The 14,253-nt window shown below is 41.0% G+C and overlaps 1 protein-coding gene across 1 annotated transcript in view; it reads left to right on the top strand.

Moving 5' to 3' along the window:
- The first annotated feature begins 208 nt into the window (after nt 1-208).
- LOC124594075 (ATP-binding cassette sub-family C member 4-like) overlaps nt 209-14,253 on the top strand; it is a 282,274-nt gene continuing 268,229 nt past the window's right edge. Inside the window, exon 1 of the mRNA XM_047132426.1 lies at nt 209-361. Within this exon, the coding sequence (XP_046988382.1) occupies nt 288-361 (74 nt within the window). The 5' untranslated portion in view covers nt 209-287. The remainder of the gene's footprint in view (nt 362-14,253) is intronic.

Consider the following 14,253-nt stretch of genomic DNA (forward strand, 5'->3'; position numbering starts at 1 on the left):
GAAGTCGCTCCTCGGAGTCATTCTGGAGTAATAAATATCGCCACGCAAGCAAATGAGTCGTCACGTGCCTGAAAGTAAGAAAGAAGTACACACAAGCCAGTACGCCTCTGTTCTGCTTGACAGCTTGATAAAAGAGGAAACACCTGGCCAGAGCTACTTTTGTTCTCTGATGGTGCGCTTCTGCTGCTTTAGTGAACGTGGTCTCCGTACGTTAGCGAGAACCTGGGTGCCCCGATAGTCAGTGATGAGAAGTACGTGAAGAGTGGAAGGAAACAAAACCCGCAGCAATGGACGCTAAGGTTTACACATCAAAAACCAACCCCAAGGCGACGGCAAACCCTGTCTCAAAGCTCTTCGTGTGGTAAGCAAGCATACAGTAATCTATTCTACTCTTAACAAAATTGTAAAAATTGTACGTTAAAAATATTGCGTACTGCTATCTCACATATCGTTTAATATTCTGTTTATGAATTTGTCACACAGAAAATGAAAGAAGAATGTAATAACGTGAAATATCCCGTAGTTCAGTGGTAGTAACTCCACCGAATTTCTTCTGATCCTTTCACTATCATCGCAGAGGTGTACGTTCGTTCCGTTTATTTTCTGTTCGATATTTTTCTCGTGCGTGTGTTTCCTTTGAGTTACATCGAACTAGTGTTATTCTCATATAAAAATCATGAATGCTTGGTGTTCCGGAACCTGTAAATGTTTGTTAAAGAACACCATCTTAACACCATGAGCTGTAGCTCAAACGTTTATTCGAGTGAATAACACATCGTCAGTGGCATGTTACGTATATTTATATTCTATATCACTGAGATGCGTCTCATTTACAGTTTCTTTGTAACATTCGTTTCACAGTACACAACTTGTCGTATATGTTATTGCTGTCGGTTCTTGATATACATAATATTCCAGTGACGAAGGGTTATGCACGTGAACACCAATTTGGCTAATAAACGTTTTGTATGCTGCTTATGGCGTTTAGAAGTTGTCCTTTAACAACTGTTTTTACTCTCACACGGTTCAAAAATATTTATCTACTGTATATTCACCACAATCGTACTTAATTCAGTTGTATGTTGGCTCTATGCATTTTACTCTCTTATTGCATACTCACAAATTTATACATCAGCACTAAATTTGTATGTCTGCCACTCGAGAGTGATACCACTAGCAGACCTAACATGAGTCTATGTTCTTTATTTTAACTTGGCGACACGAAGTCGCGCAGGAGGCCTGCAGCTACCGTGCAAATAACTAGCAACAAGGGTCCACTCGCTGATCGCGCTTTCCTGTGTGTTTATATACATAAAAAAGGAAACTTTAACAGCAAGTGGACTCATGTTACTAGTAAACCAAATCGGTAATAAGTTAAGTCCATATAGTCAGAAACACGTTTGACATTTTCATTAACTAAGTCATCTGTGCTGATACGGCAGGTATAAACAGTACCGTATAAGAGAAAATGTAATATAAAAATAAAATCAGACCGAGGGTGGTGGCGCAGTGGTTAGCACTCGGGAGGACGACGGTTCAAACCCGTGTCCGGCCATCCTGAGTTAGGTTTTCCGCGATTTCCCTAGATAGCTTCAGGCAAATGTTAGGATGGTTCCTTTGAAAGGGCACGGCTGATTTCCTTCCCCATCCTTCCCTAATCCGATGGGACCGATGATCTCGCTGTTTGGTCTCCTTTCTCTAACCAAACAACCAACCAAACAAAAGTATGTAGGCTGAACAACAACACAACAGACCAAACCAAATGGAATTGTGTCAGTGCATGGAAGCGCTGGTGGGCAGCCTTACCGAAATATAAGCTCAGGATGGCTTGTCCTGAAGGACAACAAAACGGGGCGTAGAATCGATAAAGCACTGCTGTGATGTGGTCGACAACCAGCGGGGTGATGTTATGAAAAGAAATCACACCCCTGTACCATCACTCTTGGTTATCGGGATGCAGGGAGGGCAACAGTCAGGTTGGTATCACATCACTGCCCAGGTAATTTCCACACACGTCTTCAGCCTGGACTGTCATTGACGGCAGTGTAATTGTCTGCAGTGTTGAGTATCGCTTTGAATTTAGCCCCAGTGACCAGAAAGGTGTCCCTGCAGACGCCTCTGACAGTGAGAGTCAGATCACCGACGAGCGTGATCTTTTTACAGTTGTCAACACCTTTCACCCACACTGAGACAGATTCCAATTCATTTATTTTGCGACGATTCCTGTTCCTGAGAACCAAAGGCATAGTCGACATGTAATACGAAGAACCCTTATCTCTGCCGGCCGAAGTGGCCGTGCGGTTAAAGGCGCTGCAGTCTGGAACCGCAAGACCGCTCCGGTCGCAGGTTCGAATCCTGCCTCGGGCATGGATGTTTGTGATGTCCTTAGGTTAGTTAGGTTAAACTAGTTCTAAGTTCTAGGGGACTAATGACTTCAGCAGTTGAGTCCCATAGTGCTCAGAGCCAACCCTTATCTCTGTTGTACACTTCACAAATCTGAAATGTCCGATAAGTGATGACATCACGTGAATGGAAATTATCTAGCCCTTTTACTTTATCGACTTTTGGTCTACGTACAAGAGCAACGGTGTCCCAGCGGTTACCGTGTTCATTCGTATCCTTGTTAGCGAGAGTGAAGTTGGTAGTTATGCCGCGTTGTTTTAGGAGGAGTAGGCGTTCGCGTCTTACAGTTTTTAAAGAATAGACAACATTATTGCCAAGGATTTCGTAGGCGCCCAAGTCATCTTGCATGGTCGAACGGTGTTTTGCGGTGGAGTTTTCAACTTCACTCTCGCCTACGAAATCCTGGGTAGTAATAGAAATGTTGTCTATTGCTTTAAAAACCGTAAGACGCGAACGCCTACTCCTAAAATAACGCGGCATAACTAATCTACCTCGATGCTGCTGCATGTGCGGCTGCTCGACGATTGACGCTGTCTTTCCAGATTCATTACTTATATAGCTGCCAGTTATCAAACCACAACCTCCGGGCTGCCGCGTAGTGGCAGCGGAAGCGGAAGGGCGTTGACCCGAAGTTTTGATTTTAGACGTACGACCGGCTTGTTAAAACTAGAGCCGGCCTGGCGCGGCAGATAGGCAACCAGCTACAACACTTCCCGAGATGAGATTTTTTTGTTTTGCGGTGGAGTTTTAACTTCACTCTCGCTAACAATGACTCTCGCCTACTTTATGCCCTGACAATCTGGAGTGATGGTCTGAGCCATTTCATTTCATAGCAGGACCACATTCGTTGTCATTTGCGGCAACCTTACAACACAGCTGTACGTCGACAACATTCTATCCCCTTCTTTATTACCCTTCATCAGAAACCAACCTGGGCTTACAGTTCAGTGAGATAATGTCCACCCACACACAGTAAAAGTTTCTACTGCATGTCTTCTGGCTTGTCAAACTCTACCTTAACCAACAAGGAAGTCTCCTCAGTTAAGAATGTTTGAAGCAATATGGGCAGGGACCCTCAACTAGATTGGATTTTAATGATCAAATCCCCAATTGGACAGAATTCAGCTTGATACCCAAAACCTCTATCGATCAATGCCAAGCCGAATAACTGCTTGTGTAACGGCCAGAGGTGGACCAACACATTATTGACTTGCTCAATTTGTGAAGCTCTTTCTCTTGAATAAACTCTCAAATTTCTCTAAAATTGTGATCAATTGTTTGTCTGTGCCTGCATATCAGACCTACCATTTTCTATCCCCACTGGGATAATTTCTTCATGATGCGTATTTTCTCTTTTTTTCTTCTTATAGTGTAAGTGTGTAGAGGACTAGAATGATAGAATGACAGACAGCAGTGCTGAAAATTAGTTCTAAATTTGTTGATACAATGATTACAAAGATCTTTTAACACTCATATTGTTTTGTGAAGGTTTCTGTGTCTCCAGATCATGTCTTCTTGTTGTCTATGGGAGGACGCACAGGAATGGAGTTGTAAATGTAGCAGAAGATACTTACTTCTTTTTCAAGACATCGTCACCTATTTCCACTTCATAGATGACAAATAATCTGCTTCATATCTTATGCACTTTGCTTTCTAGAGCGTCATACATTTTTTATAACTAACGCTATCTGCAAACTGACTAGATACTATTATGTTTCAGATAAATTTTAAATTAAAAGTGACAAGTTTGAATGAAAATAATGCATGTGATGCACACTTAATTCTCAGTAACCAGACCAAACATACTGCTCAGGTCTAAAACAAAAATTGCCTTTCCTGAGAGCAGTACAGAGGCTGTCCTACCTCAAAGCTCCACAAAGATTGTCTTACTTTCGGCGAATAGCCAAGTGATGTATTACCGCTTGGAGATCCAGATTTGTGCACAACTGGTAGTTAATAAAAATAATTTTTCAATATATTTTCCTGCACATTTTAGTAAACAGTTACCAAGGAAAGATGACTCTTGAAATAAGCAAATTTATAAAAACAAAATAATTATATATTACTGAACGTAATTTTGTAATAAAATTTGTGTGTAGTTAACAAATTATCTCCCACCACTAAAATAACAAATATCTCTGATGTTTCCAGAATGAGATTTTCACTCTGCAGCGGAGTGTGCGCTGATATGAAACTTCCTGGCAGATTAAAACTGTGTGCTCGACCGAGACTCGAACTCGGGACCTTTGCCTTTCGCGAGGTACTGGCAGAAGTAAAGCTGTGAGTACCGGCCGTGAGTCGTGCTTCGGTAGCTCAGTTGGTAGAGCACTTGCCCGCGAAAGGCAAAGGTCCCGAGTTCGAGTCTCGGTCGGGCACACAGTTTTAATCTGCCAGGAAGTTTCATCTCTGATGTTCTTCCATGTAACTTGTTTTTTATGAAGAAAACGTTTGTAACAAAATGTTGCATACTGCGAAATATACACCACAGTTAATCAATGGAATTTTTAGGATGATGAACTTCTTAAAAAAAAAAAATAGAATTAGAGTTACAAAATATTGCAGACTGCAAAAATGTACTTATTAGAACCCCTCCCCAGACCAATGCATTCCAAAGTAGAGTTTCCCTAATCCCACATTTATTTATATTTTATAATATTCATTTTAGAAGAGACTAATTAATACAAAAATCTGGTACTGAAAGAATACTGATTTCTAAAAATGGACTGCAATAACACACTTTAGAGTTAAAAAAATTGATACAGTCAGTTTTGAAAAGACCTTACTACAATATCTTAAGTTCTCAGGACTGAAGGAATGCATTATGCTGGTGAATATATGGCATGCAATATTTTGGGCTACCCATTGTTTAAAGAACAGGATGAAATGAATATTTCGTCACTACTGCAGTTGCAAACTTTTTGCAATCTCTTCAAAACAAAAAAAAAGAAAGGTCCAAAATTTTGGAAAAAGCTTCTTTTCATGACGAAATAATTAATACGCTTAGTCAAGTTATGTTTTTAGTGCTGTGTTGTTTCATTTTTGCTCATTCATTTTCACAGTACTGTAAATCTGTCAAAGTACAAACAGTATGATTTCATTGATCATCATCAGCAGCAGCAGCAGCGGCTGCCGCAGTGTTACACACAGGTCATTTCATCATATCGTCATAGAAATATCTATAGTCATGCAGAATGTAATCAACTAAACGTTGAACTACATTTTATTCCCGTTAATAGTCGCTAGTCCAGTGTGAGCCTTTTCTAAATTAGTAACAACAGCAGAAACCGCAACACCTGACTGTCACTTACTATATTCAAAATGCATAAAGGAATATGGTTGAAACCTTGCTTTCCTTTGTGGTAATGTATTCATGGTCTTTCACTCTTGCTGTTTTAATAACATTCTGTTGTAATTTCCAACATTACCTTCTTCTTTCTTTCTTCTTCTAGTACTTCCACTGCGTTTCAGCTCAATACTTGATGCCACTTTACATCTCACAACACATGTCCAGAAAGAACAACAATTAATCCACGAAAAGCAAAACATAATGCATAGTGCATGAGGTATCCGACAGATGGCATGCGACGATGTTCACTAATGGAATGTCATTATTCCAGGATTAAAGTCCTTATAAAAATGATTTCGCTGCTATGAAGTCCCGAAAATGTATAGAATAAAGCCTTCTCATGCAGGAATGTGTATCTATGTGTGTAGAATCTGATACTGTACTTAACCCATTTTGTCAAAATTTGCAGTAAGGCCCTTTGTAAAATAGCTGTATCAACTATTTTCTTTACTGCTTACATGCTGACAACTGATTTAAGGATTTTTTTGTAGATGAAATAAGAAAAAACAATAAACACACTGAAAGTGTGCATTGTTGAAAACGACGAAAGGCATTTCATGCCCTTCATTCTCATTAATTATGCACAACACACTTTTTCTTGTTTCTTTACCAGGAGGTATATGATCATCTTCACTAACCTTTAACTTCCTGATTGATGACAAATGAACGAGAAAGTTCTTACAAAGAGAAAAAAGTAAAAAGTATGACGTGAGGATAACTTCATTCTTCTCTCCCTCTCAAAATGCTCCTAAGTATTTATTTCATTACGTTTCTTCAACAGTATTGACAAATAAGACATGAAATTTTTATAAAACAATCAGAAAAATATGTAAATATTACATGAACAGAAATTGTTTTAACATCAAAATTTTAGTTCAATCATAACAATGCAGTTTCCCCTAGAGCATAACTTTTAAAACCATAGTTCGGCAGACAGATTTTTTGTGAAATGACAGTTATAATTTTGAAAAGAAAAAAAATTACATATGTTAAAATATTTTGTATAAAATTTTATGTTTATAAATATTTAATTCAGTGACATTACATGGACCAAAAAATTTCCTGTATTTTGGATTAATAAGCCTGTATGCATTTAGGTAAGGATTTTCGTTTACATCAAATTGTCCTATCATATGTCAAAACAATTTAATTCATACCTCATAAGTTTAGGTTTTCCTTGTGTTTTCACCAAAGCCAATGCTCCTTCCTAAACTGAACTAACTTAACTTTTGCCTCAGATGTCCAAATAGCGTGGCGCCATCGTATATTTAACTGCATAGAAAACGTTTGGAAACATTCACAAACGTTTGTGTGCAGTTTGTGGACCATCTGTAGCTGAGAGAAGTATGGTTAGTTACTGGGAAAGAAAGGTGAGCCCATTATGAAAAAGAATTATATGTTAAAACATTACACAAACTGAAGAATATCTTCCAGTGACTTCAGTACAATAAAAACCCAGATGATTATTTGATACAGAATGGTAGCCGTAGGTCACACAGGAGTTTGAGGACTTCAGAAAGCATCAGTAAACATGGCTGGACAGTGTTAGCCCATCGATACTACAGCCCTGACCTAGCTACTCTGCAAATCACATTTATGTGCCTGGCAGAGGGTTCAACGAAACACACTCACAGTTCTCTATTATTCCAATCTCGTATAGCGCGCGGAAAGAACGAACACCTATATCTTTCCGTACGAGCCCTGATTTCCCTTACTTTATCGTGGTGATGGTTTCTCCCTATGTAGGTCGGTGTCAACAATATATTTTCGCATTCTGAGGAGAAAGATGGTGGTTGGAATTTCGTGAGAAGATTTCGTCGCATCGAAAAACGCCTTTCTTTTAATGATGTCCAGCCCAAATCCTGTATCATTTCTATTACACTCTCTCACATATTTCGCGATAATACAAGACGTGCTGCCCTTCTTTTAACTTTTTCGGTGTACTGCGTCAGTCCTGTCTGATAAGGATACCACATGGTGCAGCAGTATTCTAAAAGAGGACGGACAAGCATCATGTAGGCGGTCTCTTTAGTACATCTACATCTACATCTACACTCCGCGAGCCACCTTACGGTGTGTGGCGGAGGGTACTTATTGTACCACTATCTGATCCCCCCTTCCCTGTTCCATTCACGAATTGTGCGTGGGAAGAACGACTGCTTGTAAGTCTCCGTATTTGCTCTAATTTCTCGGATCTTTTCGTTGTGATCATTACGCGAGATATATGTGGGCGGTAGTAATATGTTGCCCATCTCTTCCCGGAATGTGCTCTCTCGTAATTTCGATAATAAACCTCTCCGTATTGCGTAACGCCTTTCTTGAAGTGTCCGCCACTGGAGCTTGTTGAGCATCTCCGTAACGCTCTCGCGCTGACTAAATGTCCCCATGACGAATCGCGCTGCTTTTCGCTGGATCATGTCTATCTCTTCTATTAATCCAACCTGGTAAGGGTCCCATACTGATGAGCAATACTCAAGAATCGGACGAACAAGCGTTTTGTAAGCTACTTCTTTCGTCGATGAGTCACATTTTCTTAGAATTCTTCCTATGAATCTCAACCTGGCGCCTGCTTTTCCCACTATTTGTTTTATGTGATCATTCCACTTCAGATCGCTCCGGATAGTAACTCCTAAGTATTTTACGGTCGTTACCGCTTCCAATGATTTACCACCTATGGCATAATCGTACTGGAATGGATTTCTGCCCCTATGTATGCGCATTATATTACATTTATCTACGTTTAGGGAAAGCTGCCAGCTGTCGCACCATGCATTAATCCTCTGCAGGTCCTCCTGGAGTACGTACGAGTCTTCTGATGTTGCTACTTTCTTGTAGACAACCGTGTCATCTGCAAATAGCCTCACGGAGCTACCGATGTTGTCAACTAAGTCATTTATGTATATTGTAAACAATAAAGGTCCTATCACGCTTCCCTGCGGTACTCCCGAAATTACCTCTACATCTGCAGATTTTGAACCGTTAAGAATGACATGTTGTGTTCTTTCTTCTAGGAAATCCTGAATCCAATCACAAACCTGGTCCGATATTCCGTAAGCTCGTATTTTTTTCACTAAACGTAAGTGCGGAACCGTATCAAATGCCTTCCTGAAGTCCAGGAATACGGCATCAATCTGCTCGCCAGTGTCTACGGCACTGTGAATTTCTTGGGCAAATAGGGCGAGCTGAGTTTCACATGATCTCTGTTTGCGGAGTCCATGTTGGTTATGATGAAGGAGATTTGTATTATCTAAGAACGTCATAATACGAGAACACAAAACATGTTCCATTATTCTACAACAGATTGACGTAAGCGAAATAGGCCTATAATTATTCGCATCTGATTTATGACCCTTCTTGAAAATGGGAACGACCTGCGCTTTCTTCCAGTCGCTAGGTACTTTACGTTCTTCCAGCGATCTACGATAAATTGCTGATAGAAAGGGGGCAAGTTCTTTAGCATAATCACTGTAGAATCTTAAGGGTATCTCGTCTGGTCCGGATGCTTTTCCGCTACTAAGTGATAGCAGTTGTTTTTCAATTCCGATATCGTTTATTTCAATATTTTCCATTTTGGCGTCCGTGCGACGGCTGAAGTCAGGGACCGTGTTACGATTTTCCGCAGTGAAACAGTTTCGGAACACTGAATTCAGTATTTCTGCCTTTCTTCGGTCGTCCTCTGTTTCGGTGCCATCGTGGTCAACGAGTGACTGAATAGGGGATTTAGATCCGCTTACCGATTTTACATATGACCAAAACTTTTTAGGGTTCTTGTTTAGATTGTTTGCCAATGTTTTATGTTCGAATTCGTTGAATGCTTCTCTCATTGCTCTCTTTACGCTCTTTTTCGCTTCGTTCAGCATTTCCTTATCAGCTATGATTCGACTACTCTTAAACCTATGATGAAGCTTTCTTTGTTTCCGTAGTACCTTTCGTACATGATTGTTATACCACGGTGGATCTTTCCCCTCGCTTTGGACCTTAGTCGGTACGAACTTATCTAAGGCGTACTGGACGATGTTTCTGAATTTTTTCCATTTTTGTTCCACATCCTCTTCCTCAGAAATGAACGTTTGATGGTGGTCACTCAGATATTCTGCGATTTGTGCCCTATCACTCTTGTTAAGCAAATATATTTTCCTTCCTTTCTTGGCATTTCTTATTACACTTGTAGTCATTGATGCAACCACTGACTTATGATCACTGATACCCTCTTCTACATTCACGGAGTCGAAAAGTTCCGGTCTATTTGTTGCTATGAGGTCTAAAACGTTAGCTTCACGAGTTGGTTCTCTAACTATCTGCTCGAAGTAATTCTCGGACAAGGCAGTCAGGATAATGTCACAAGAGTCTCTGTCCCTGGCTCCAGTTCTGATTGTGTGACTATCCCATTCTATACCTGGTAGATTGAAGTCTCCCCCTATTACAATAGTATGATCACGAAACTTCTTCACGACGTTCTGCAGGTTCTCTCTGAGGCGCTCAACTACTACGGTTGCTGATGCAGGTGGTCTATAGAAGCATCCGACTATCATATCTGACCCACCTTTGATACTTAACTTAACCCAGATTATTTCACATTCGCATTCGCTAATAACTTCACTGGATATTATTGAATTCTTTACTGCTATAAATACTCCTCCACCATTGGCGTTTATCCTATCCTTGCGGTATATATTCCATTCTGTGTCTAGGATTTCGTTACTGTTCACTTCCGGGTTTAACCAACTTTCCGTTCCTAATACTATATGCGCACTATTTCCTTCAATAAGAGATACTAATTCAGGAACCTTGCCCTGGATACTCCTGCAGTTTACCAATATTACGTTAACTTTTCCTGTTTTGGTCTCTGAGGACGGACGTTCTTTATCAACGATGATAATGTCCTCTCTGGTAAGCCGTCAGGTATTTTATCGTTTCGCCCAAGGGGGGGTCCCTCTAACCTAAAAAACCCCCGTGTGCACGCCACACGTACTCTGCTACCCTAGTAGCTGCTTCCGGTGTGTAGTGCACGCCTGACCTGTCTAGGGGGGCCCTACAGTTCTCCACCCAATAACGGAGGTCGATGAATTTGCAACCATTATAGTCGCAGAGTCGTCTGAGCCTCTGGTTTAGACCCTCCACACGGCTCCAAACCAGAGGACCGCGATCGACTCTGGGCACTATGCTGCAGATATTAAGCTCAGCTTGCACTCCGCGTGCGATGCTGGTTGTCTTCACCAAATCAGCCAGCCGCCGGAAGGAACCAAGGATGGCCTCAGAACCCAAGCGGCAGGCGTCATTCGTTCCGACATGTGCTACTATCTGCAGCCGGTCACACCCAGTGCGTTCAATAGATCTGTCACTCCTGGGTAGAGCACTTGCCCGCGAAAGGCAAAGGTCCCGAGTTCGAGTCTCGGTCCGGCACACAGTTTTAATCTGCCAGGAAGTTTCAAAGTTGCTCATAATTGTAATTCCTAGATATTTAGTTGAATTTACGGCCTTTATAGTTGACTGATTTATCGTATAACCGAAGTTTAACGGATTCCTTTTAGCACTCATGTGGATGACATCACACTTTTCGTTATTTAAGGCCAACTGCTAATTTTCACACCATTCAGATATCTTTTCTAAATCGTTTTGCAGTTTGTTTTGATCTTCTGATGACTTTATTAGTTGATAAACGACAGCGTCATCTACAAAAAACGTAACACGTCTGCTCAGATTGTCTCCCAAATCGTTTATATAGATAAGGAACAGCAAAGGCCTATAACACCACCTTGGGGAACGCCAGAAATCACTTCTGTTTTACTCAATGACATTCCGTCAATCTCTCTGACAGGAAGTCACAAATCCAGTCACATAACTGAGACGATATTCCATAAGCACACAATTTAACTATAAGCCGCTTGTGTGGTACAGTGTCAATGGCCTTCTGGAATCCACGAATACGGAATCGATCTGTAATCCCTTGTCAATAGCACTCAGGACTTCACATGTGAATAAAGAGCTAGTTGCGTTTCACAAAAACGATGTTTCCTAAACCCATGCTGACTGTGTGTCAATAGACCGTTTTCTTCGAGGTAATTCATAATGTTTGAACACAACATATAGTATGTTCCAGAATCCTGCTGCATATCGACGTTAACGATATGGGCCCGTAATTTAGTGGATTACTCCTACTACCTTTCTTGAATATTGGTGTGACCTCTGCAACTTTCCAGTCTTTGGGTACGGATCTTTCGTCGAGCGAACGTTTGTATATGATTGTCAAGTATGGAGCTAATGCAACAGCTTACTCTGAAAGGAACCTAGTTGGTATACAGTCTGGACCAGAAGATTTGCTTTTATTAAGTGATTTAAGTTGCTTCACTATTCCGAGGATATTTACTTCAACGTTACTCATGTCGGCAGCTGTTCTCGATTCCAATTCTGGAGCATTTACTTCATTTTCTTTTGTGAAGGCATTTCAGAAGGCTGTGATTAGTAACTCTGCTTTAGCAGTACTGTCTTCGATAGCATCTTCATTGCTATCGCGCAGAGAAGGCATTGATTGTTTCTTGCTGCTAACATACTTCACATACGACAAGAATCTCTTTGGCTTTTATGCCAGGTTTCGAGACCAAGTTTCGTTGTGGAAACCGTTATACGCACCTCGCATTGAAGTCCGCGCTAAATTTCGAGCTTCCGTGAAAGATCGGCAATCTTGGGGATTTTGCGTCTGTTTAAATTTGGCGTGTTTGTTTCGTTGTTTTTGCAACATTGTTCTGACCCGTTTCGTGTACCAAGGAGGATCAGCTCCGTCGTTTCTTAATTTATATGGTATAAATCTCTCGATTGCTGCCGATACTATTTCTCTGAATTCAAGCCACATCTGGTCTACACTTATATCATTAATTTGGAAGGAGCGGGGATTGTCTCTCAGGAAGGCGTCAAGTGAATTTTTATCTGCCTTTTTGAGTAGGTATATTTTTCGTTTCTTTTTCGAGGATTCGGGGGTTACAATATTCAATCTCGCTACGACAACCCTGTGTTCACTAATCCCTGTATCGGTTTTGATGCTCTTTATTAACTCAGGATTATTTGTTGCTAAGAGGTCAAGTGTGTTTCCACAACCGTTAACTATTCGCGTGGGCTCATGAACTAACTACTCGAAATAATTTTCAGAGAATGCGTTTAGCAAATTTTCGGATGATGTTTATGCGTACCCAGAACGAGATTTTCACTCTCCAGCGGAGTGTGCGCTGATATGAAACTTCCTGGTAGGTTAAAACCGTGTGCCGGACCGAGACTCGAGCGCGGGACCTTTGCCTTTCGCGGCCAAGTGCTCTACCAACTGAGTTACCCAAGCACGACTCTCGCCCCGTCCTTACAGCTTTACTTCTGCCAGTACCTCGTCTCCTACCTTCCAAACTTTACAGAAGCTCTCCTGCTAACCTTGCAGATCTAGCACTCCTGAAAGAAAAGATATTGCGGAGACATGGCTTAGCCACAGCCTGGGGGATGTTTCCAGAATGAGATTTTCACTCTGCAGTGGAGTGTGCGCTGATATGAAACTTCCTGGCAAATTAAAACTGTGTGCCGGACCGACACTAGAACTCAGGACCTTTGCCTTTCGCGGGCAAGTGCTGAAAGGTGGCTACACTGAGCCACTGCGCCAGAGATTGCGCCAAAGAGTATTATTAAGCCGCCTACACAGTGCTTGGGGAGAGCTCGTAGTTGTCAGTGCCTGTCGAGGACTCGGGGTAGTCTGTGCTGAGATGTCGTAGTGAGGAGTGTTTGTTGAGATGTGCTAGTAGGCAGTGCTTGCTGAGATGTGATATTGGAGAGTTCTGGTTGAGATGTGGTAGTAGCGAGTCGGTGTGGAGAGATTGTAATGTCTAGAGTGCTTTTCATCAATATAAATTAAGGTAACAAACTACTTTTCTTTTTTTTTTCTCATTATTTCAGTGTCCTGAATAATGCGTCATTACAGGTTCAGTCAACAAAGCATCTGGCTTGTGTTCTTGTATTAGAGTGTAATTCTGGGTTTCTTGCGCAATTATAGTATTTCTAATTTTTTTTTTATCACGTCAGTATAAATGATATTTAAAATTTCTTGTCTTATTGAAGAAGAACCGTGCCAGATGTGTCGTTGAATCACACTTCCACACACAGAACAGTTACTCTTGTGCTTGTTGTTGCGTTGGTTTTATAGTTGCTGGGGACTTAATTAATTAATTGTGTTAACGAAAATTTTCATTTCATTCTTTGTTGTTGTTCTATGCAGTCAGATTGCGTACTAAAACTAGTCAGGGCCAACCGTTTACGAGATACTGCGTAAGCGGACATACAGCTACCAAAAGTATTTTCAATAATATTTAATTAAGCCCCCATGCACGTGGCGACCGCTGCTTTGGATCGTCCCTTGGAATCTTCTGATTGTAAAAATAGTAGACAGTAGTATTGTTGTAGTAATTTGTAGTTTAGTAATTGTAGTCTATATTGCATGTGTAGATTTGGTAATTGGCATTCTTCTAATGGTATTT

This window comes from Schistocerca americana, chromosome 2, assembly GCF_021461395.2.
Source record: "Schistocerca americana isolate TAMUIC-IGC-003095 chromosome 2, iqSchAmer2.1, whole genome shotgun sequence".
NCBI classification, from domain to species: domain Eukaryota; kingdom Metazoa; phylum Arthropoda; class Insecta; order Orthoptera; family Acrididae; genus Schistocerca; species Schistocerca americana.